General features: G+C 42.8%; 1 protein-coding gene across 4 annotated transcripts; it reads right to left on the bottom strand.

Moving 5' to 3' along the window:
* LOC308374909 (ubiquitin carboxyl-terminal hydrolase 15-like) lies at positions 1-24,217 on the bottom strand. 4 transcript variants are annotated; one of them, XM_080850878.1, is made up of 22 exons: positions 24,127-24,217; positions 23,083-23,210; positions 22,752-22,882; positions 20,905-21,031; positions 19,519-19,676; positions 16,149-16,210; positions 15,132-15,221; positions 12,821-12,965; positions 12,508-12,681; positions 12,225-12,383; positions 11,763-11,987; positions 10,829-10,912; positions 10,589-10,683; positions 10,093-10,281; positions 9,596-9,708; positions 9,185-9,466; positions 9,010-9,080; positions 8,794-8,909; positions 8,245-8,394; positions 7,903-8,006; positions 2,287-2,375; positions 1-1,939 (listed from the first exon to the last, which is right to left on the bottom strand). In XM_080850878.1, the coding sequence occupies exons 1-22, from the start codon at positions 24,213-24,215 to the stop codon at positions 1,703-1,705; spliced, it is 3,018 nt and encodes a 1,005-aa protein (XP_080707004.1). In that variant the 5' UTR covers positions 24,216-24,217; the 3' UTR covers positions 1-1,702. The 4 variants fall into 4 exon arrangements, with proteins under 4 accessions (XP_080707004.1, XP_080707005.1, XP_080707007.1 ...); XM_080850879.1 differs by having other exon boundaries at positions 19,531-19,676; XM_080850881.1 differs by lacking the exons at positions 22,752-22,882; positions 23,083-23,210; positions 24,127-24,217 and adding an exon at positions 21,784-21,837.
* Positions 24,218-25,096: the final 879 nt, after the last annotated feature.

The following is a 25,096-nucleotide window of genomic DNA, read 5'->3' as shown; positions in this document are numbered from 1 at the left end:
AACCCAGAAGAGCAAAGGCATTACTTCTGAACTACAGGATTAAACCATATACCATACATCTTCTGTCTCTCCAAGGTCTTAAATACATTGTTGTTTAAATGCTTACATATAAATAAATAAATGTATCAAATGTGCACTCACAGAGTGAACTCTTATATACAGTATTTATATAGCCTGTCATCACGTTTCATTTAGTCCGCTAAGCCCCTCCCTCCTCTCCTTTGTCTCCCAGAGAAGGACCCCCCTTCATGGTCAGGCGGGTAGATCAGCGCAAAGCACGCGTCTTACAAAAAGACATACAGCAGTACCCCATGAGTGGAACCATACATATCAAAGGGAATCACACCATTTCTCTGCACATTTAACCAAAGCATATAAAGGGAAGGGGAGGGGGACGGGTAGTTACTAACTTGAAAGAGGGGTCTATCATCCAAGTGTCAGGTATACTCCCAGCCATTTAATATACATTCTGCCAACCAACCTTAATAGGCTAGTAGCTTTTAAACTAAAGCGGCCTCAGTGTAAAAGCAGTAACTTGGAGAATGGATGGTGTGTGTGTGTGCGTGTGTATCTTTATATGAGACATGCGGACAAACAGTGTGATAAAATGTGCAAAGAAAAGGCAACAGTCTGAGATTAGAATTAAGGCTGAGGTGATCCAAACAAGAGACAGAAAATCTAATGCATCACCAAATTTCATAATCTCAAGAAGCCCCCTAAATTCAAAAACAGATGGGAGGTATGAAGCTGATACCTGAAACTCTTGTAAAGCTATGCTCACATTCACACTCTCTTCAGCTCTCTATGCTCATGTTCAGACTCTCGTCAGCTCACTATGCTTACGTTCACACTCTTGTCAGCTCACTATGCTTACGTTCACACTCTTGTCAGCTCACTATGCTCACCTTCACACTCTCGTCAGCTCACTATGCTCACGTTCACACTCCTGTCAGCTCATGGACTTGACTTCATCTGTAGGGTTCTGAAGAGAAGAGACCTGTAAGGCGTACATTACACATTTGTAGTATGCATGCTCCAGCAGCATGGACAACTATAGATGGAAAATCACACCAGTGTACTCTTCCTGCTCAAGTAGAGTTGTCTGCATATGGTTGGAAGGCAGCTTTTTAAAGATGACACCGAGTGGCTGTAAAATACTTGTAGTATGTGTGGCACTAGTAAAATCTTAAAAATGGAGTGATTGTGCAACAAAAAACAGTTCATAAAGATTCCACACCTCATAAGCCCCCATATTCAGTGTTCATTCAAATTATTTACAAGGCCAAAAATAATAATAAAAGTATACGGATATGCAATATGTATCTTGCTCACTCTCTCTCTTGTCGTTCTAATAAAAACAGGAGGGAAAACCATATCACAACACTGCTGACATTCTCAGAAATTATACCAGGACATCTGCAGGCAAACCTAGCTCTCAAATTCTGCACTTTAACTTTCTGTCCGTAGAGTTTGTGTTTCTGAATGTGTTTGGTCATTCTCTAATGATCAACCACACACTTTGTGACCAGTGAAGAGAGCCCTGATTGCTTAAGATATTCCAGTGCAGTATGTGTGAGCGGGCCCCTCCCTCAGACAGCCCTGCGTAAGGGAGCCACTATGCTCTGGCCTCCTGCACTGCACTGCACTGCACTGCCCTGGCTTGATATGGCTTTGGACATCCCATCGTTTCTTTGCAGATGCCTTAGTTGGTGTTCATGGTGACATCATAGTTGGGTTCTGGCTCCTCCTCCTCTTCCTCATTCTCATTGTCATTCAGGTCTTCCTCCTCTTCCTCATCTTCCTCCTCCTCGCTCTGGGCGACGCCACCCTGTGCTGAGGAGCTGCGCTGGTCCTCGTGGTCTTCTCGGTCCAGAGCAAAGTAGCCTGTTCCCTTTAGGGTGTCCTGCCGCTGATAGAATAGCACATACGCGGCCTTGGACTGAATGGAAAAAACACACACACAGACAAGAGTTATTTCCAGCCTGGAAAGCCATCTGTGCAAATCACAGCATTAGAAAAGAGGATATAAGTCCCTAATGCATATGATATACATGTGATAACACATAGTGCTTAAGATACTACACATGCTTGTATGAATACTACTTATTTAATGGCTGTGGAAAGACTGAACATGTCAATCACTTTTACATGTGTTAATCTGAGAATGCGAAACATAGGTACTTAGCCCTGGAATGGCATGTCCATTCTGTCCACTATAATGTGCTGCTGGGCGTCTTTAGCATAAAGAACTCGGATAACATAATGTAGGAATCGAGACACACTTACTACAATCTGATCTTCATTGGCAGGAGACACGCTGCTGTCATCAAAGTAGTACCATTTGTCATCATCCTTGTTTTTGGAGTAAGCAGTGTCTGGAGACACAACATGCACAGTTAGACAATCTACTTATCTAGATTTATATTAAAGGGGAACAATCATGCTTTTCCAATCTACTTATCTAGATTTATATTAAAGGGGAACTATCATGCTTTTCCAATCTACTTATCTAGATTTATATTAAGGGGGAACTATCATGCTTTTCCAATCTATTTATCTAGATTTATATTAAAGGGGAACTATCATGCTTTTCTGGTTTTCCCCTTCCCTTTACTGTGTAACAGTGGGGAAAATAAGTATTTGAACCCCTACAGATTAAGCAAGTTTGGCCACTTGCAAAGAAATGTGTGATCTAGAATTGTAATGGTAGGTGTATTTTAACAGCGAGAAACAGAATATTAAAAAAAAGAAAATTCAGAAAACTGCATTTTATAACATTTATGACTTTATTTGCATTTGATGCAGAAAATAAGTATTTGAACCCCCAAGCAAACAGCAAGAATTCTGGCTCCCACAGACCAGTTATGTGCCCAAGAAGCACACAGATTAGTCCTCATTAGGTCTAACAAGGTACACCTGATCTCAACTGGTGACGTTTATAAAAGAAACCTGTCCAAAGAATCATACTTCACACCTTCAACCTCAACCCCATGGGCAAGACCAAAGAGTTGTCCAAGGACGTCAGAGATAAGACTGTAGACCTGCACAAGGCTGGAATGGGCTACAAAACCATTGGCAAGCAGCTTGGTGAGAAGCAGACAACTATTGGTGCGATTATTCATAATTGGAAGCAACACCAAACAAATGTCAATCGCTCTAGGTCTGGGGCGCCATGCAAGATATCCCCTCGTGCGGTATCAGTGATAATCCGAAAGGTGCAAAATAACCTCAGAACTACACAGGGGGAGCTTGTGAATGATCTCAAGGCAGCTGGGACCACAGTCACCAAGAAAACCATTGGCAACACACTATGCCGTAATTTGAAGTACTGCAGCACTCGCAAGGTCCCCCTGCTCAAGGAAGCACATGTACCGGGCCCTCTGAAGTTTGCCAATGCACACCTGAATGATTCTAAGGAGGATTGGGAGACAGGATGTGGTCAGATGAGCCCAAAATCAAGCTCTTTGGCATCAACTCGACTTGACGTGTTTGAAAGGGGGAAGAATGCTGAATATGACCCCAAGAACACCATACCCACCGTCAAGCATGGAGGTGGAAACATTATGCTTTGGGGCTGTTTCTCTGCCAAGGGTACAGGACGACTCCACGGCATCAAGGGGACTATGAATTGGGCCATGTAACACGGAATATTTAGCTTGAACCTCATTCCCTCCCATTGAAAAAGCAACATTAAAGATTTGGAGAGGATCTGTAAAGAGAAGTGGATCAAAATCCCTCCTGAGATGAGTGTTAACCTGGTGACCAACTACAAGAAACGTCTGACGTCTGTGCTTGCCAACAAGGGTTATTCCACCAAGTACCACGTCATGTTTTGCTAGGGGTTCAAATACTTTTTTTCTGCATCAAATGCAAATAAAGTCATAAATGTTATAAAATGCATTTTTCTGGATTTTTTTTGTTGATATTCTGTTTAACACTATTAATATACACCTACCATTACAATTATAGATCACACATTTCTTTGCAAGTGGCCAAACTTACAAAATCAGCAGGGGTTCAAATACTTATTTTCCCCACTGTATATAGCTTTTTGTGCAAGTGAACGAAGTTACAAAAGCCCAAAGTACAAGCTAGAGTGAATAACCACTTTTCTCTGCTTGAAGCGCCTTGTGGGAATTCCAGCCTTTTCTACTGGTACATGATGACGTAATATTGTCGTCACATATTTGGATCATTGAAGCATGTACATATATTTTATTTGCCCCCAAAGATACAATTATGTATATTGAAAATGAGGAAAAGAGGTCCCCTTTAAACTTTTGTCCAAAATATGTGCCCCATCTTTTATAATAAACTGTCTTTATAGTTAAGGGTATATTCAGCAATCCTTAAGTTAAATTTAATACCTTTGTAATACCTTTTTTACTACCTTCTGAATTTTTTTAAAACCATCACGACACTGAGTTGCAAGTGTTTATCAGCGACCTTTCTAACGTTTACGCAGATTTTGACATAACACTAAACAACATAATAGCATATTGCACACATTATTTTCATTTTGTGAATAAAAATAAAAAACAAACTAAATTAAATGTGCAATGGAGAGATTGTTCCAGCACACTGCCTGGCATTCACTGCATGAACTGTTGATGCATTATAAACTGGCAACTGCTATATGAATTTTTGATGATATCACTTCTGCTAAATTATAGCAGTGTTTGTGTGGCGCCCATTGTCAGTGTTGGGACAGTTCACTTTCTACATGAACTAATTCAGTTCCTAATTCAACATTTTGCACAAAGTTCACAGCTCCAAGTTCAGTTCTTTTTTTCAATATGGTGCAAGCTATATTTTTTCTAAATTATTTCCACGGCCCATATAGAACCACAGACAGCAATTATTTTAGTTTATCTGTCTGCAATACCTCTCTCGGCCTCTACGCAACTTCGGCACCCTCAAACTTGCCAGGCATAGAAAGTAGAAGAGAATACACGCAGCGATTGACAACACTTGATACCGGACTGTAACGGCCGACTCACATTGTTGCGTTGGAAGGCGTTGATGCGTCAGGGTTAACGCGTCCCCATTCACTTTGCATGGGGTGACGTCATCCTTTGCCGAACTGAATTGTGGCTCCGTTTGGTTCGCGTGCGTTGCGTTTCATGCTTTGCTTGCGGCAAGAGTTGAAGAAGGTTGAACTTTTCGAGAGGCAATGCATGCGTCAGCCAATCATAATGCCTTTCATGCATAACTGAGAGCACAGGCGCTAGCCAATCATATCCCGTATATGCTCACGTCTACAGAGCGGCAAACTCAAAAAAAAAAGATGGCTGCCAAAATCCGTAGATGGTCGTATTTGTACCTACAAGTTGGTTGTTTGACTTTTTTCTAGTTAGATTTTTTTAAAGTTACCGAGAAATAGACACTGTACAATGTAAAAACCCCTTTATTGTAACTGAAAAATACGTATCATAGGATTTGCGAGGTCTCTGAGCACCCTGTCTAATGATAGCATGCTACTACTGAAAGGGGAAAAGCTTGCTAGTGACGTAACGCCCGACTCACATTGATGCGTTGGAATGCGTTGATCCAACGGAAGGCAGAGGAGGAGTCTGGCGCATGGGTTTCTGTTGATACCGGAGACGTTATAGTGAGATTGACAGGTCATCAAACCAAATCAAGTCACTAGCAAGCTTTTCCCCTTTCAGTAGTAGCATGCTCTATAACATCTCCGGTATCAACAGAAACCCATGCGCCAGACTCCTCCTCTGCCTTCCGTTGGATCAACGCATTCCAACGCATCAATGTGAGTCGGGCGTTAAAAAGAGTGAACGTGCCGTTGACAGACACCAGAATGACCAGGTTCACAGAATCGTTCATCAGGCAGTAATACAGTACGTTCAGTTCACCACCAAAACTATGAACGAGTTAATGAACTTTGGTAGAATTAACTGCTCTAGCCGACCACGCATTCAATTTTAATGTTTAGTGGATTGCATATGCGACCGAAGTGCATTAGCTCCCATCCACTTGACATTGATGTTTTTTTTTTTTTTTTTTACAAACCGAACAATAAGCCTGCCGGTTATCCCCTACTACAGGCCTGAGCCAGTCCATAAACGCTGAGTCTTGTCAGAAAACATGCATTTGCCCATTGACGACGACGATGGCTGTCGGAACGTTGAAGATGCTAAGCAAGTCAAAAACGTAAACCGGCCAGTAGGCTACCCAGTTGAAGCGTGCTAAGTGTTTGAGATGTCGAACGACCACTGAATATGACGTCAGCATCAAACATACAACGTTTAGACTGATACGGAAGATCTTTCATTATGTGCCCAGCTTTGCTAAAGCCCGCATTTAAACGAACTAACGCGAACTTTAGCAGATATAATTTCAATCAGAATAGGACACTTGATAGTCTGAAAAAATAATACCTATTTACAAAAAAAGAATACCTCTAAAACCACATTTAACACTTTTAAATTAATGGGTTTAAATTTGGCCATTTTGATTTATCAACTTTTAATACTTTTTAAAACCCCGCGGACACCCTGTTAAGGGATAATGAATTGTCCGGAGGTCATTCTCCAAAAATAATTCCCGACGGGGCGGACAACACCCCAACGCGCACCGACGGACAATACATTATCCCGCTTATTATACAGTTACTTGGCAAAAATGATAGAAGACATTCCTCCAACATTCCTCTTTTTAATGATTTAGTTGCCGTTTCATGAGTCCCGTTTAGAAAATAAATAGTTCTTCAAGCAAATAGAACTTTGAAGTTTCAGGTGTTGCAACCCATAGCAACCCATTACTTGCTGACAGGGGCGGACCTAGCACATTTGGCGCTCTAGGCGAGCTTCACTCCTGCCCCCCCCCCCCCCCCCCCCCGACGAAAACGGAATTGCAACTTTCAAACGCTATTTTGCCTTGTAAGACTGCAATTATTTCACATAAACACAACAACGATCGCAGCAAATAAACTGTGTTACCGTCACACACCTGTATAAACTCAGTCCCAACACAGAACAACGACATGCAATAAGAACAGTAAGGAACAGGAACATCGTTAGTGGATCACACATAGTAAAGTATGCGCCCGCCGCACGGCATTATGGGGCGACTATGCCGGCACGTATTATCATTATTTGGCATACGTGATATTGTTGTGTTCATTAGTGTTTTCATGATAACATATTGTAGCAACCCTTAATGTGTATTGTACATCACATTTGCCTGCACCTCGCGAGATTGCAATATCATTAATTTCACCTGACTTTACAACGGTAAGGAGAGCAAATTGATGACCTCTCTAATCCGGCCCGCCGTCTAGTCATGCACGCCGCTGGGCTTAAACCTCTTCATAAAACACACACACATTCGAACCAAATGCCTCGCTATGCTAGCATGTCCTGACAATACCAATGAAGAACATACCCCTCCGTTTCGATTTTTGCCTCATTTTACCTTAATGTTAGATTTACTTTTTAATGTCAAAATATTGGTTGGAGATATAGAAGGGGCGCCAAAATATGTGCCTGGGAAAAAAAAAATTATAATTGTGTTTTTTTTTCTTTTTTTTCGGGCGCATTATTTGGCACTCCCCCTCTAGATGGCGCTCTAGGCGGCCGCCTAAACCGCCTGTAGGAAAGGCCGCCACTGCTTGCTGACTTCAAATTAACATGAGTCTGTTACGTTAAAATGACCGTAATTCTTGCGGAATGATATGAAAGAGGTGAATTAGAAGTACAAAACCCGTTGCCAATGACAGCGGTCATTATCTTTTCGCAGCGGTATGTTAGCAGGAATTAATGTATGGGTATGACGTAGGGATGGCCGATTCAAATCAACGGTACTTTTTGGAACATTCTGAAGAGCCGTATAATAATAGTAGTTAATTAGTCGTATAAAACTCTCTTTATAAACAAAGCTACTTACAGTGGCCTCCACCCATTCCCCCATAATGGTTGGACACAGCAATAAGGTCATAGCGCCACGGCCCAGCATTTGGGTTGATGAGGAACTCTGACATGTCCAGATCTCTGTGAGGCACAGGCACACATATCCTTTTCATGAGTGCAGCAAAATACTCATTCGTATTTCAAAACAAGTTACTTATGTATAAATACTGACTGAAACATCTCATAGTAACATTTCAAAAAGATCATGAACTTGAAAAGTAAAACCAACACATTTCTTCTAAACTTCCGCCTAAAGGTTGGACAGATCTGGACCACAGAGACGAAGTTTGTGACTCCTGGTCAAATGTGATGGGCTTACTTGATGGGGAAGTCAACCAGTGAGTCCAGCTTATCCCTCATGTAACGGCTGTAGGAGAAACGCTTCAGATGGACCACCAGGACCGGCGGCAGCGACCACAGGTCCAGTTTCTTGGTGGCCTGCTGGTGTTGCTTGCAGCTAGGACAATACCTGAGACCAGACAAGCACAGGCTTTAGAACCCAACAGAGTCAATTACTCATGTTTAATGAGAGACTTACTAAGCAATTCAGAGATTTGCACAAAACACTGCAGAACAGATTAAACACAAACAAAAATAACAAACACAGGGGGCACTGTGGCACTAGCCAATTACCCCCCAATTTACGGGCAACAATGGCCTCGGGGACACAGATTCGATTCCTGCCTGCTGTCGTTTCCCGATCCTCTCCCCACCTCTTCACTCCTCACTCCCTGTCCAAAACACTTCACTGTCGTATCATTATAAAGGCTAAAAAGCCCATAAATAAATCTTTAAAACAAATTAATAAACAAACAAATGCTGAGTCCTTATACAGACATCACAGGATAAAAGCTGTCCCCCATCTCACCAAGGGTCCTCTGCTCCCAGCTTCTCTTTGGTAGTGAAAAGCTCAATGCAGTCGTTCAGTTTGAAGAAAGCCTTCTTTTGAGGTTTGTACTCCATGCTCTCATGTTTGTCAAAGTCCTTTTTTTCAACCAAGCACAAGAGACAGTGGATCATTAGGCTTGTAGGTATTTGAAATTTTGAAGAACAAAAAGGGTCTGGGTAAGTTTAGTGGCTTTACCTCTGTGATGGTGTCATCAAAGTGCTTCTTCTTCATCTCTGGCTCCCAGTCCAGGGAGAGATAAGATCGATCTGTTGAAGGGACATCAACACAAACAACAACTGTTAAAGCCCTAGTCTTCGTCTGAAGCACACTTTTGAGACATGTTGTGGATTTTTGACCACTTTTCTCTGACCACTGAGTCGTAAGTGTCCTTCATCGAATCGGATCTGCCTGGATTCCTCCTTGATGAAGCTGAAGTCCGTCTTGCCCATGTTATTGAACTGGAATGTAAAGAGTCGTTTTTTGTGTCCTGCCGGTGGTGGCGGCGGGCCTTTGGTGGAGTTCCCCTGACCAGTGCCATTCTCTAGTTCATTGTCCCCTGCCGCCGAATCCTCCGACTGGCTGTTGTCATTTTCCGATGGCAGCTCCTGGTCCTGACTAGATTCATCGTCCTGCTCATCCGTCTCCATTTCATCTTCAGCAATACAAATGGGGGGGGGGGGAAACACACCATTGTTTTTAGCACACACAGCATGCAATTATGCAAAATGGTGACCAAACTGATGTGACCTAGGGAGTCCTGTGAGGACCTGTACACTCTTACTTGGTGAGCCCTCCTCCTGGACCCCGTTGGTGGCGTTGCCATTAAGAGTGTGCGGCTTAGGTGGGGGCGTCTCTTCCGACTCTTCCAACTCAAGGGGAGAGCGTACGAAACGGCTACAAACAAACAGGACTTGTTACCTATTAGGACTGATACCACCATAGATACAATTCCAAAACCTTTCCATGAGTTCTCCAAGACCAATTGTAAAACATTCATGACATCCCACTGGAAAATAACGCTTCTCAAGACGATGTTTCTCGATTTGTTTGTCATAAATAAACAGTGAATTCATACCAAAAATCTATTTTGATAAAATGTTGGCAACCAATATGACCGCTCAATGGGATACATTCCTATGATCCACTAAAAGGGACACAAGCATTTTTAAATACACTGCGATAAGGTAGCAAGAGAGGATAATGACATGAGAACATCTTTTTGTTTTTGAAAATTAAGAGTTAGGGCAGATTAAAGGGCATCTTAGAGTGCAGGCATACCAGAGGCGTTGGAGCAGCATGTTGTAGAGCTTGTCCTCGCTTAGCGCGCGGGGCACAGTGATGAGGAAGGGCTGGCCGAAGAGAGGAGTGCTTGTGTGGTTGTAGCCAGACTGCTTGTACTTCTCTCGCAGGTGCACCGGGATCACCACGTGGTCAGTGTCCTCCATTCGATTTACTGCCACTTCAAAGCTGCAAGCCAGCACAGAAACACACAAGTAACAATTACTGTTCATATTGACACCAATAAATCATTACGCAAAGTGGCCCTTCTCATTTGGAGCACACTGATGGTGTTTGTGCACTCCTAGAACATAATCTGGCAACGGCTGAGGCAATTCTACAGAGCCCTACAATTCCATAATAACTCTTTTGTCCCAAAGAGCTAACAGTCCAAGTAAAAGACACACATTATCAGTATATTTTCTACCAGGACATCAAACTCAGGATCATGGTGTTACTAACACCTTCATCTACCAGCTGATTGAGAGGAACTTACACATAGATGTCATCACGCTCCATGATGCTGCTCAGGTTTTCATTGGTGGCAAAGATTCGGTGAAAACGGTGGTTGTAGATGTCTGTGACGATCATCTACACAGAAATAACAGGTGTTGGAGAGCATGGATATTGTATGGATATTATAATGTTGCAACGGTGAGATATGGGAAAATATAAGGAACAATAAGGGAGAATATCACACTGAGGAACATTAACATCAGCAAGAACGGCTTCTTACCTTTTCAGCAGGTACATCAGCTAAGGTAGATAGAGAAGCGCAGAGGTCTGAGATGTACCCAACTTTGGGAACAGTCAGTTTATACTGGAAAAAGGACAGAGACACATGCATAAACACTTTGCAAATATGCATGACAGACGTCCCAGTATATTGAAGCGAGTACACGTGCAGCAGCAGCTCCAAAATGGAAGCCTATACCTGAGTAGGTTTGGCGTGGGGGTCTGACTATACCTGAGTAGGGTTGGCGTGGGGGTCTGACTCTACCTGAGTAGGTTTGGTGTGGGGGTCTGACTATACCAGAGTAGGGTTGGCGTGGGGGTCTGGCTATACCTGAGTAGGTTTGGTGTGGGGGTCTGACTATACCTGAGTAGGTTTGGCGTGGGGGTCTGACTACACCTGGCTAGGTTTGGTGTGGGGGTCTGACTATACCTGAGTAGGTTTGGCGTGGGGGTCTGACTATACCTGAGTAGGTTTGGCGTGGGGGTCTGGCTAGGTTTGGTGTGGGGGTCTGACTATACCTGAGTAGGTTTGGCGTGGGGGTCTGACTAAACCATAGTGGGTTTGACTATACTTGAGTAGGTTTGGCGTGGGGGTCTGACTATACCTGAGTAGGTTTGGCGTGGGGGTCTGACTATACCTGAGTGGGTTTGGCGTGGGGGTCTGGCTATACCTGAGTAGGTTTGGCGTGGGGGTCTGACTATACCTGAGTGGGTTTGGCGTGGGGGTCTGACTATACCTGAGTAGGTTTGGCGTGGGGGTCTGACTATACCTGAGTAGGTTTGGTGTGGGGGTCTGACTATACCTGAGTAGGTTTGGTGTGGGGGTCTGACTATACCTGAGTAGGTTTGGTGTGGGGGTCTGACTATACCTGAGTAGGTTTGGCGTGGGGGTCTGGCTATACCTGAGTAGGTTTGGCGTGGGGGTCTGACTATACCTGAGTAGGTTTGGCGTGGGGGTCCAGTCGCACCAGGTAGACCTCCAGCGTGCGCTCCTTCTTCATGGGTAAGGGGAGCGTCAGGTAGCAGAAGGGGTCAAAGGTCACAGAGACCTTGGCACACACCGGACAGACTAAAGTAGATTTAAAGAGGCCATGGAAAATGTCTACAATGATGGAGTCGTTCCTCTTGATGTGGTTCTCCCAGGCCTCCTCAGCAACCACCTGAAAGTGAACACAAGCAGTAGGGTCATCCACCAAACGAAAGTGAACACAAGCAGGAGGGTCATCCACCAAACGAAAGTGAACACAAGCAGGAGGGTCATCCACCAAACGAAAGTGAACACAAGCAGGAGGGTCATCCACCAAACGAAAGGGAACACAAGCAGGAGGGTCATCCATTAAACAAAATGGAACACATTAAAGTGGAGCTAAATGAGTTGATCAGGAAGAGTGAGAAACCTTGTCTGTCCTCCCGTCTGCATCTTTGAGCTGGATGTAGGGTTTTTTCCGAATGCGGTTCAGGTCTTCGTGGAGCCCGTCCAGTAGAAAGGCTAGGAGCTCATGGGAGTCCTGCTGCTGGTAGCCTGAGAACTGAGGGGCGAAGCGGCCAACCTGCGTCTGCAGACAGAGGAACATCAGAACAGAATACCCTCTTGTCAATATAAAATCAATAAACATTCTGAATACCCAAACACTATTAGAACGCTGTTATTTAAACGCTGCCAGCAAGTGTAGAACTCACCTTGAATGCTCTTGGCGTTATATAGCTGAACTTCCCCGACCAGAGTTGCTTAGCGAGGTCTGCGAAGGCTTTGGCAATCTCCCCTTTCATACCCAATGGATTATCCTCATTCAGCTCCTCCTTGTACTTGTCTTTCAGGAAGTACTCAGTGAGCGGAGGTATATTGCTTAAGCACTGCCGGCACAAAACGTTTCAAAAAGAGGTTTTGAAAAGACATCTTGTGAGTGATGGAATCCTACAGCTGTGTCTGTATAGACATCTTGTGAGTGATGGAATCCTACAGCTGTGGCTGTATAGACGTCTGTTTCCTCACCTGTGTGGCAGAGTTCATGAAGCAGGTGTTGCCCAGGTTGGAAAGTCCACACAGTCCAGCCTTCTCAGTGTGCCGCCCCTGGTCCGAGTTCTCGTAGCTGTTATAGGGCGGGTAGGATGAAAGGCTGTAGCTGGAGTTCTTCACACTAGAAATATGGAACCGGATGTTATGGAAGTAGTCTCATAAAGAAATAAACAAAAAAGAATAAAAGCATAAAACTCAACAAAGAAAGCGAAAAGCATGTCCCCAAACAAATCCATTTAACATCAACACATATATGCAGCAGTTAAGTGCATCTCTCTCTACACAGCTGAAACTTAGCACAGCATGTTCCCTTAGCATCTGAGACATACAGTGGAAACCCAAAGCCTGAGTAGCATACGTAGCAGCAGCAGCAGCAGCAGCACACCTCTGAGTGCAGTGCAATGCTCTGTCCCATTGATCAGGTTGGATGGCCTCCGCACTCAGCACTCTCTCAACCCTCCTCTCTAGCTCAACCGTCTCTGGCCTCAGGCACCACCAGCAGCACAGGAGCATCTCCCCTCAGAGCCGCCTCCATGCCCGGCCCGGCTGCTATCGTACACAGGGGGAGAAGCAGAGGGGAGGGGCAGCCGTGGCCCTGGAGCTCTGACACCCGCAGCAGTAATCTCAGGTAACGCTGTGAAGCTCTTCAGCCTAGCGTAGCATCATGGCTGTCCCGTTCCTGGCGTACTCCTCAGGACATTAATAGCAGCAGCGGCAGTGCTGGAGAGGCTGCCTCATGAGCCAGTGGTACAGTAGAAAGTGAGAGGGAGCGAGGGCGGGAGGGAGAGAGAGAGATAGAGGGGGGAAGGGGGAAAGGGGAGGAGAGAGCAGAGAGTGGGAGGGGGAGCTGAGCAGATAGACGAGAGCTAGCTGAGGCTGCAGTATGCAAAGAGAACCAGCTGAGACTCAGAAGAGTGGAACGGGATGACTAAGCATGACTTCAAATGGTAACTATGCCACACATGGATAGAACCAGAAAAATAGGAGAAGTTAGAAAAATACTAATACAAGAGCAGAATGTGTGGAACCCTCTGTGTGGTGCATAAAGATGAGGAGTCAGAGCAGAGTCAATGTATTCTGAAGGTCACACTCACTGCAGATTACGCAGCGCAATGAGAGAGAGTAACAGAAATACAGACAGAGAAAGAGACAGACCGAGGTGGAGAGAGAGAGAGAGAGAGAGAGAGAGAGAGAGAGAGAGGGAGAGTGTGAGCAGTCTCACGCAAGAACAGGCAGCAATGGAGTAATCTATCTTCTAGCTAGCCTTTGCCCGGCTCACTACATTGAACAAGATGCTCAAGACAGACAGCCTTATAAAATTCCTTTACAGAGAACTCATATTAAATTATGTATTGGTTACTATTTTAATCAAGATTATCTTCAAACCACAGTTCTGTCAAGTATGAATTGAATAGTCTTCCCAGTCTAGCCAGCCCTAAAGAAAAAACACACAAGAGGTAACGGTCCAAGTCTAACTAAACAAACAAGTCAAACTAAAATACTTGTACCTCTAAATACCCACACATCTACATGGAATAAATTGACAATTGTGACTGCAGCACAGAAATACAAATGCATAACAGTATGACAGCCTCAAAACCATGTTCTAGAGGCCTATGTAACAACACAAGGTCTTGATATCAGAGACAAGCCTGTTTTATACCATCATGCCCAGGTGCAGAACTGCACAATAACTGATGCAGGACCAACTTTATTACACAACAACTAATGCAGGACCAACGTTACTGCACAATAACTGATGCAGAACCAACGTTAATGCACAATAACTGATGCAGGACCAACTTTATTACACAACAACTAATGCAGGACCAACGTTACTGCACAATAACTGATGCAGAACCAACGTTAATGCACAATAACTGATGCAGGACCAACGTTACTGCACAATAACTGATGCAGAACCAACGTTAATGCACAATAACTGATGCAGGACCAACGTTACTGCACAATAACTGATGCACTACTCAGCAATATAGATGACTGGAGAGACAGTCCCAGGTCCACTCTTGGAGTGCTGGTCTTTAAGGCATTACTCAGTGCTTGGAGGCATTAATTATTCAAAGCCACCCTAAATCAATGCTGTGTCAAAACTGCTAATTCAGAGCATTTTCCACATCCCAACTGGAGAGGCCCAGAGCAGACGAGCGTGTACATAGACCCCAAACATAGATCCCATTCCATTCCCACCAAGACCAAGACCCCGCCCCATACCCTTCAGACCAAGACCCCGCCCCATCCCCTCCAGGCCACGCCCACTGGCGCTTACTTCCGACTGTTGAAGCTGCTGTTATGATTGTTTGGGAGAGATGAAGGGGAGATCTTTGGTAAAGCAGAGAGATTGGAAGCACCAGATGACCTTTAAAAGATAAGAAGATCATGAGTTAGAGTTTCAAACTGGAGGAGAGAATCAAACTATAGAGAGTGAAATGGAATAACAGAATTATGGCAGCAAGGGAAGCGAAGCAGATAAAGAGCAAAACAAGGGCGAATCAATGGATGGAGAACACTGATGTGGGGGGGAGGCTGAGGTCCAATCCAATTGAGAGAGAACGAATATACACAAGGACTTCAAGGATCAAACCCTCTTGAAATATTCTCTGATTTTCGATCATATGAGCTTACTGCCCTCAAATCTGATTCCATCACTTGTCTGGTCATGAGAAGCAGTGGGGATATGCACGGTCACATTCAAATGATCAAAAAAGTCAAGCGGTTAAGAGGGTATTACAGCTGCACATGCCATTCCTAAAATACGCCAGGGGGTACGAGTAAGACCAGCAGACTCGCATCTCTGTTCCTAACCTATTTATCTATAATATATAATTTACCTATAATCATGACGCTTCTGCACCATCTGGGTTGAAGAAGCACCTCACATTTTAATCTTTCTTCAAATTCTTCAAAATGAGTGGAAAACTTTAATGTGTATTTGGTGCTCCACTGTCTTGATCACTGTTTTGACACGGTTCATATTCCCACTCTGCTTCTAAAGCGCACACAAGTATAATTGAAGAAATCAGATTAAATGACAAGCTCATTCAGATAGTGATTATCACAATATCAGTGATTTTCAAGTAACACTTGGGGTTTCTGCACAGCTCAATATTGACGTTCATACTTTTGGCCTCATATGTATCCCTGTGCAGACTTTTTCTCTTGCTACCAAATGGCACCCATCCATTCAACTTCCATTGCCAAAAAAACCTTCATATTCCAAACCCACGGACAATAAAAGAGTGGCTAGTCCTCCTATTAAGCGTCTGACTCGAAAAGAGACCCTTACTTGGGTGTAGATGAACCTCGAGGCCATGATCCATCCTCATTTTTCTGCTCTATTACCAGAACCTGTGGAGTAAACAAAAAAATGATCATTCCAGTTGTGGATTTATCCAAGAATGGATTAATTCCCTCACACAATGTGTATTTCTGACTCTAAAAAACCATCTCCAGATTGAACGCATCTACAAAACTCCTGACTACTGGTATAACTATTCTAAATCTCTAACAAAAAATCCAAGGAATAGAAAGATATCTGTGTTCACTGAAGTTTTTCATATCATCGTATATATACAGACGGCACACTAAAATGGCAAAGTGGAACAGGGATGCAACTACTCAGTGTATTATTTACAGACAATAATAACAATTTCTCTATTGGACTAATAATGACATTTTTCATAATATGATAATTACATAATTACAGCCATTGATAAGGCTGTACAATTAAACATCCTGAGGCCAAGGCCTAGTCATGAAGACTGAAAAGGTTTGATATGACAGGGAGTCATCTCTAACTCTAGCTGAGGAGAGGAGAGGAGAGGGGTTTGATATGGCAGGGAGTCATCTCTAACTCTAGCCGAGGAAAGGAGAGGAGAGGAGAGGAGAGGAGAGGAGAGGAGAGGGGTTTGATATGGCAGGGAGTCATCTCTAACTCTAGCTGAGGAGAGGAGAGGAGAGGAGAGGAGAGGAGAGGAGAGGAGAGGGGTTTGATATGGCAGGGAGTCATCTCTAACTCTAGCTGAGGAGAGGAGAGGAGAGGAGAGGAGAGGGGTTTGATATGGCAGGGAGTCATCTCTAACTCTAGCTGAGGAGAGGAGAGGGGTTTGATATGGCAGGGAGTCATCTCTAACTCTAGCTGAGGGGAGGAGAGGAGAGGAGAGGAGAGGGGTTTGATATGGCAGGGAGTCATCTCTAACTCTAGCTGAGGAGAGGAGAGGAGAGGAGAGGAGAGGAGAGGAGAGGAGAGGAGAGGGGTTTGATATGGCAGGGAGTCATCTCTAACTCTAGCTGAGGAGAGGAGAGGAGAGGAGAGGAGAGGAGAGGAGAGGAGAGGAGAGGAGAGGAGAGGAGAGGAGAGGAGAGGAGAGGGGTTTGATATGGCAGGGAGTCATCTCTAACTCTAGCTGAGGAGAGGAGAGGAGAGGAGAGGAGAGGAGAGGAGAGGAGAGGAGAGGAGAGGGGTTTGATATGGCAGGGAATCATCTCTAACTCTAGCTCAGGAGAGGAGAGGAGAGGAGAGGAGAGGGGTTTGATATGGCAGGGAGTCATCTCTAACTCTAGCTGAGGAGAGGAGAGGGGTTCGGGCCGAGGAGGAGGAGCTGGCGTAGCCTGTAGTGGAACACTTAAGCCGTGGTGAACCCTATACTGCCAGGCAGATTGTGTTGGACTCAAACTGGATGTGCCAGTATATTCTGAACACAAGATGGAACTCTGAATGAGACCATTTCAAATCATCTCTGCCCATTCCTGTTCTACCTACCTGGCAAATAAATATCATATTCCCTTTATTTGGAAAAACACTGATTCTGCCAAAACATAGCCAGTAATATACTTCTCATAACCTAAAGACGTAACTCTAGAAATGAACATAGACCTCTGAGAGGTTTAGTTTGTAGTCTATTTATCATATTGTACACTAGCCCTTCATGTTTCTCTTTTTGTGCAATAGGTTGTTCTGTGTTAATGTTAAATGCTTTTTCAGCTGTAGCCCACAACACAATTTGCCAAACAGTGTAGTGTCGGGAGAAAAGATTACTTTAATCCATGCCATACTAAAGGATGCAAAGCCAAAGGTCTGCACAATGTTCTTATATAAATCAAAAAATAATTAAAAAAAATACAACCAATGATGAAATCCCTCAAAACACTTTCTAAATGCTTTCAGAGATATGAATGCTATGATATGTTCCACAGAAATGTATACCAATATCAATATGGCATCAAAGAAGCAGCCTTAATGAAAAGAAAAGAAGCAAATTGCAGGTATTCTGATGAAGTATGTGTGTGTGTTAAAGGAGGGGCTGCATTTCTCTTACTATAATTGAGGCAGACTTAATACAAACCTTCTCCATATGATTATTTTTATACTGATAACTTAACGGACCACGATCATGTGTAACATTAGCCCAAGTCCATCTATCCGTCCAATCCGTGCTAATCTAAGGGTGTAATTGAACATTAGAAGACATGAGGTCATCTCCTGCCAACACATGTTCTATTACAAGCTGCCACACCTCAAATGATAAGCTATGATGATGAAATGTCAAGCCAGTAATTATCCATATTAAGAATAAAAAGGCAATGTAATCTTGGGCAGCTCAATAGAGTGCTATTTTAAGTCAAGTTTTCCAAGTTCCTATGAAGCTACAATGCCAGCAAATTGAAAGCATCTGTGAACCAGATGGTGTTTCATGAACACAATATTACTTAGCTAAAAAATGACAGGTAATGTGTTATTACAAATAACATCACAGGTGGGATTTGGTTGTATACGTGAGTTGAATGCAGCAGTAAGGAGTTTTGGTCGAAAACCAGCAATCCAACCTCTGAAAAGGCATGCAAGAACCTTACAAACACCAACAGAAGCCCAGTTGGCACTGATAAAAAGCTTGCTATCATGCTAACTCATGTAGTGCTGATAAAAGGCCAGACCACAGAAATGCAAACTAGGCGGCTAGTTTGAACGGCATGTGTGTTTATCTGTCCTTCACTTGACCATATACCATGAAAATTAAGTTGACGATGGTACACTATAAACACATGCTTCAAAAAGTGCCACATGGTTCATGCGTCTCTTTGAAGGCTGGAGATAATAACAGCTGGCTCATTTACAACACCACATTACCATTGGCATTCTAATGCTTCTATACAACAATTATACACAATAAATCAGTATAGGTATAAATCACAAAATTTGGTTCAGATATTTGTTTTGATTTAGCTGATTTCCGCTGCTATGTGACAAAGTAACCATGTTTACTATCAAGTCAGGTGACAGAACCGCACAGTTAGAATGTTTGAGCCAATAAGATTGTTTGGCTGTAACTAAACTAAAAACAAAACCAAATTACCAACAACCTCACAGGTTAGGTTATGTATTTGTAACAACAAGGTTTTTCTTCATGTATTCGCAATTTAACGAGAGAGTGAAATGTAGCACTGGTAATAACTGGATAGGCTTCAATGACAGTTAGGCTATGTCTAACCATTGCAAAAAGGTACCTATAAGTTCGATCCATAACTTTTACAGACCGATATCGAATAGCATTCATTGAAAAACATAATAATAATAAATTGATAAAGCGATATTTTTGCACACCCCTAGTGATTTGGCTAGTAAAATGAAGAATTAGTTAAGAATGATGGTAAATTACAGTATTCTCTACCTGGCCTTGGTAGAGGCCAGCGTCTTGGATGGTGCTGTCCGGTTTGTTAAGTGGCTCAAATGTGTTGCTCATGTACTTGTTCCACAACCTGGTCTCCTTCTCTTCAGGGATGCTGAACAGTTTACGCATCTCCTTCTCAATGCAGTCTGCAAGAGAAATAACATGAAAAGGCTAAAGGTTAAACCAAGGGTGTAAATCACACGTCCATATCTTAAAAAGTGAAAAGCTGGGAAATGGGCTACAGAGAGAAAAGCTAAATTATGATATTAGAAATGTTCTGTCACTAAAGAAGTATGCATGTAATACTTCAGTTAACTTCACTTTTTTTTAAAGTAATTTTAAAACCAGATTATTAACTCCAAATGCTCCACAAAGATTAAAAATGTCCTTGAGTGTCTTCTTACGAGCTACCCAACTAGTTCAACCTTTTAAGTAGCCTATTTTTCGTTAGACATTACAAATTCTGATATGCTTGATTTTCTACTGCACTAAGCTATACAAGTTCAATTCAAGCTCATTTATATAAACAGATGACGTCAGGCTACAAGGAAGATTTGACTGACTACTTAATAATCATTTAGTAAACATCTATACATGGGCCTGTAAAACAATGAGCTGACTCACAGATGTTGATACAGACCATGGTCTGGTTTTATTGTTATTTTCTTCTAAATCTACATTTTAATCACTCCTTAACTTTGCATTTTTATTATTAGGTCTATTATTATTAGTAGTAGTATTAGCTGTAGAAGTAGTAGTAGCAATGGAAATAGTCTTAGTAATAATACAGACTTCCCACGCCTTCTTAATGATCAAATAAAAATACTTTTTATGGAATTTCCAGACCCAATTCATTCAAATTCGAGGATCCAACACGCATAGTTTGAAACAAAGATGAGGATGAATTACTGTAACAACACTGTAAACTCTTATACTAAGATACATTCTCAACCTTTTAAGGATTCTAAGGACCCGTGGAAACCCTGGTAATAGTAGTTGCAGTACTATTCCTATAAATTACCTGTGTTATTCTGATTGGTAACTTTGAAAACCGAAATGGGATACAATCCTCATTTACATGGAACACAAGTCACCTAGTAAGGGTATTCCTCATTCCACATTAGTTAGGGTATTCCCACTCTCTCTATGATTTCAAGTCTATGCACACAACTTGACCTATTCTGCCATGTGCCTTTTCTCCATGAAGCTAAATCCCAGTTATTGGGTTACAGTTCACAGTGCAATAAAACAAGTCTTCACTAATGGCACAAAGTCAGCTGACAGGACTCCAAAGCTATCAATACATCAGTCAGTTTGAAGTGTGAAAACCATGAACATGATGAGGATATGCAGTGACTTGGAACGGCATCATACCTATCGTATCAGCTTTGCTGAAACGCCTGGTGACAATATTCTCTACATTACTGTCTTCACATAACTTCAGTTCAGTGAGGTAGACCTCCACTTTGCAGTGCTTCACAAACATTCCTTGCTCAACCACCTGCAATGAAAGACAAGATTATTGTTTTTCAGTATCATACAGCTACATTATAAGCAGTGGACGTGTGTTTGTAAATATTTACCCACCACTGAATTACCATCCATCCTCCATTGAAAATTTAACACAAGGCTCTCCATAAAAGAGTTATTCAGGCCGATAAAAAGACCATTGCATTTCAACCAGGACCCTTGTTTAGGGCCCTTTCGTGTGGTCTAGCGCTAGCAGTGCTAGCAGATCTCTCAATATAAGCGAGTCATAGAGACTCTTAATTTAGCAACAGAGCGTAGAGACAGCTGAAGGGTCCCATCCTATTTATTTCCCCCAGCCACTCCACATTCAACCCCACCATTAGGAGCAGGGCTGCCCCCCTGAACCAGAGCCACAGTCAAGGCACTCCATACAGCACAACAGCCATGTGTTTCAAACAGCCACAGAGAAAAGCACAGCTCTCCACAGACAAACCACAATAAATGACACTACAGACCCCAGTTCCCCTCCACTCCTGTCTATTCCCTCTCCTCATACTCTCACTCTCTCGATCATTTCCCCGTCACTCTATCTATTCGCCTATATCACTCCCTCATGGTTTGACCTCAGCCGGCATTCCTCTTCTTAAAAAACAAGGGCACCCAGAAAGAGTGCCTTACAGACCCAAGGGCAGAAAGGGAAGCCCAGAATCCTGGTGCACTAATGTCATAACACAGCCAAATCCAAACAGAACTAGAAGCCCAAAAGACATAAAATTAGAGAACCTCCTGCATGTTGTGTCTCGTAGTTTGCTCCATGAAGCGTTGCAGTCATCTAGAACCCCTCTGAAAATAGAAACGCTGGGGCTACTCAATACCCCCCATGACATATATGGCAAAAGGGGGAGGATCAATCAGGGAAAGAGGAGCCGCTGCAGCAGCCATGATGCCATGATGCCATGACTGGGTACATTTGAAAATGCCGGATGGCTGCCACTGAGAACGGAAGTAGAGCAGCCTTGCCCTGTACAGAATATCACTATAAAATATGATAGGCTAATGAAATCAATAGCCTACACAAGACAAAATCACCCAGAGTGGCTTAGGTGATAAGAGGTATTAAGCTACTGATCATTCAAATACATTTGAAAAATGATCATCAAGATATTTTTTTTTTACTTTTATTAGCTGTATACCTATTTATGATACCAACAGGTCTGGGACCTGTTTTAAGACAACTTTATTAGAGACCAACGTGATGGAAAACTGACACTTGAATAAGGGGACAAATCCGACCAACATTTTTATTATTAGTATTCTCTTTCAGAAATGTCATCTTGATTATTAATGAAAAAGTTTTCACCTTCCCAAAAATAAAAGCTGATAAAAGATAATAAAAGTGTCTGTAGTAACCGTAGACCACATGTTTTAATCATTATCGTATCGATGTAGTTCAGGGGTCCCAAACTCAGGCCCGCGGTTCAATTCCGGCCTCCCAAGTGATTTTATCCAGCCCGCAAAGTTCCATTGATTAAAAAAAAAAAAAAAAAAAGTTCCATTGGGCCACCCCAACTTTACCGTAAAAATCTGGCCCCCCTATGACCACACTGGATGCTCATCGGCCCCCGTATTTTGAGTTTGAGACCCCTGATGTAGTTGTTGGTGCAGCTGTACTTCCAGGGCCCTACAACACACCCATTCGAGACAACAATGCCCAAACTCAAGCACATACGGAAGGAATGTTTTAAACGTACCTTTCGAGATATTGGCTCCTGGGCTTCAGTTAACGCATACCAGCTTACTAGCTTATTCCAACCATCCGTGGGCACCAAGATGTAGTCCAGCTCATCAATAAGGTGCTCCTTGATGGCCAGCACATCACCATCTAGAAACCACCAAGACAACATGGGCCAACTTCAAATCTACAACACATACCAGTACTTATTGGCATTGCAATTATAAAAGGTTATCATAGCTGTGAAACGAATTAATAAACACTTAATTACCATGATAAATACCAACATGCTTCCATTGATGACTGAACATAGCTTGAATTCTTACATAGACACACTTAATGACACATACCTTTAAGGAGTCCTGAGTTGTCCACGGGGCCTGGGTAGACATTTTGATCTCCCATCTGGTACTTGTCCCAGCTGTCATAGCCCACATATTTCTTCCACTGTTTGAACCAGTGACTGTCTACCAAGTACCTACGAAACGTCATGAGGGAAGACATGATCTAATCAAGTTTATTTTAGGAATGTGATGGTGAAAAACAACGCTTAACATCGCAGCATACAAAAACGTCTTCGGCGAACCACGTAGAAAATCATTAGGCTGCAATACAATATAATCCATACATCTAAAGACTAGCATAACACTCGACGTCAACCGTAGCGATAGTGTGCTATGCTAACTTTACAGAAGACAGTCATACACACCATCTTCAAAGAAGTAGGTCCAAAAACATTGACGTATGTACTTCAACCAAACAGACCGATATCTTTCAATCAAGTATGGCAACAGATGATTAGCTAATATTAGTGACTGAGTTGACTCTTGTTAACTAGACAACGTCTTTGGGAGTACCAACACAACTAGCTAACTATTAACATAAGCTGACGTTACTTCATGAATGGCTGAGACTGCTATAGACACTTGCTCAAAGAGATCATTTTATTCCAATTTAACGTTGTATCTCATTCGTGTTACACATTCGGAGTAACGTTACTTTAAGTATTTTGACAGGTGCTTTTCTCGACTCCGCCCTGCACCGCCGGATGGACTGGCAAGAGAAACCAGTCGAGTACACCGACACCGGCATTTGAATAACCACTTGCCTTCAAATAGCTGAGTCACACCGCACCATGAATGAAATCAGTGTGTCTTTAATTTAACGGAGTGAAGATTAAACCGTTATGATCAGCAATAGTATAAAAGTAATCGCGAAAGAAATTTGTGGAATGTAATGCTAGCAAGTGTTAGCTATCATGCTGCCGGGCTAGCACGGTGACTGTCAACACGGCCTGTCTCGACCATTTTCTGTCTGCCTTCAACTTTGACAGCCGTCACAAAGTCTGTCAGTGGTAGCTTCGACACATCAAAAACGTGATAATAAACTCTCACCAAGTATCTCCCTTCCTTAGCTGAGTTTTAAGAAGCGCTGCGACCTCTGCTCTCTGAGTATCCAGATCAGCCGCTCCTCCCTCCGCCATCTTTCCTCTGACATCACCCAAAGCATTGTGGGACAGGTAGCGTCATTGACTATGGAGCGGTTGCAAACCATAGACATGTCTATGTTGCAAACTGTAGTTTGAAGAACAGGCGGAATTTTCGGTAATGTCTGTTCTATGCAGCCGTCTTGAATAGAAGGGGCCTACATAGGAACTCCATCTAACATTAGATTCTTAACGCCGCAGAAATGTTTTATGTTTTATCAGCTGTTTAGGATTAATTAAAGAGGAATACTCGTCACATGGCCAAAATTATTTAACTGATTTGCTCTTCTTATAACAGAAATACAGAACCAGCGATTAGACTTGTTTGGATTCCCTCTCGACAAAAATAAACATAGGCCGAGGCCTACACCATCTGGTGGATTGGAAAGGAAGTGAAGCTTATTTTTTCACTTGCAAAGATGAATCGGGATATGGTCGGATTTTTTATGACATTTACCTCGTTCTTCATTAGTCTGCAATAGCATGAGGTAACCCTTTCCCTATGAAATGTCTTTGCCTGATAGCACACACACACACAAACACAGTGATAACTGTGGAGGGAAGAGACCGACTGAGGCCGTTAGGCCGTTAAAAAAAACGAGTCTTAATAACGTCGAGGACATCATTCTCACAAACATACATTTTAATCAAACTTTTCCATTTCCACTTTACAAACATGAAAAGAAGGACAATTTACTGTGCACCATTACATTTAAAATGTGACAAAATGGCACTTAATTGTGAAGTCATTATCACATGAAGAAAACAAAACACTAGAATTACTTCCAAAATGTACACTTTATCCTATTATACAAATGTATTACACTACTATGAATCAATACACCCCTCAAAGAAATGTACAGAAAAACCTGAAAGAA

This window comes from Sprattus sprattus, assembly GCF_963457725.1.
Source record: "Sprattus sprattus genome assembly, chromosome: 14".
Taxonomy (NCBI): Eukaryota; Metazoa; Chordata; class Actinopteri; order Clupeiformes; family Clupeidae; genus Sprattus; species Sprattus sprattus.
This window is presented reverse-complemented; position numbering and strand designations above follow the sequence as displayed.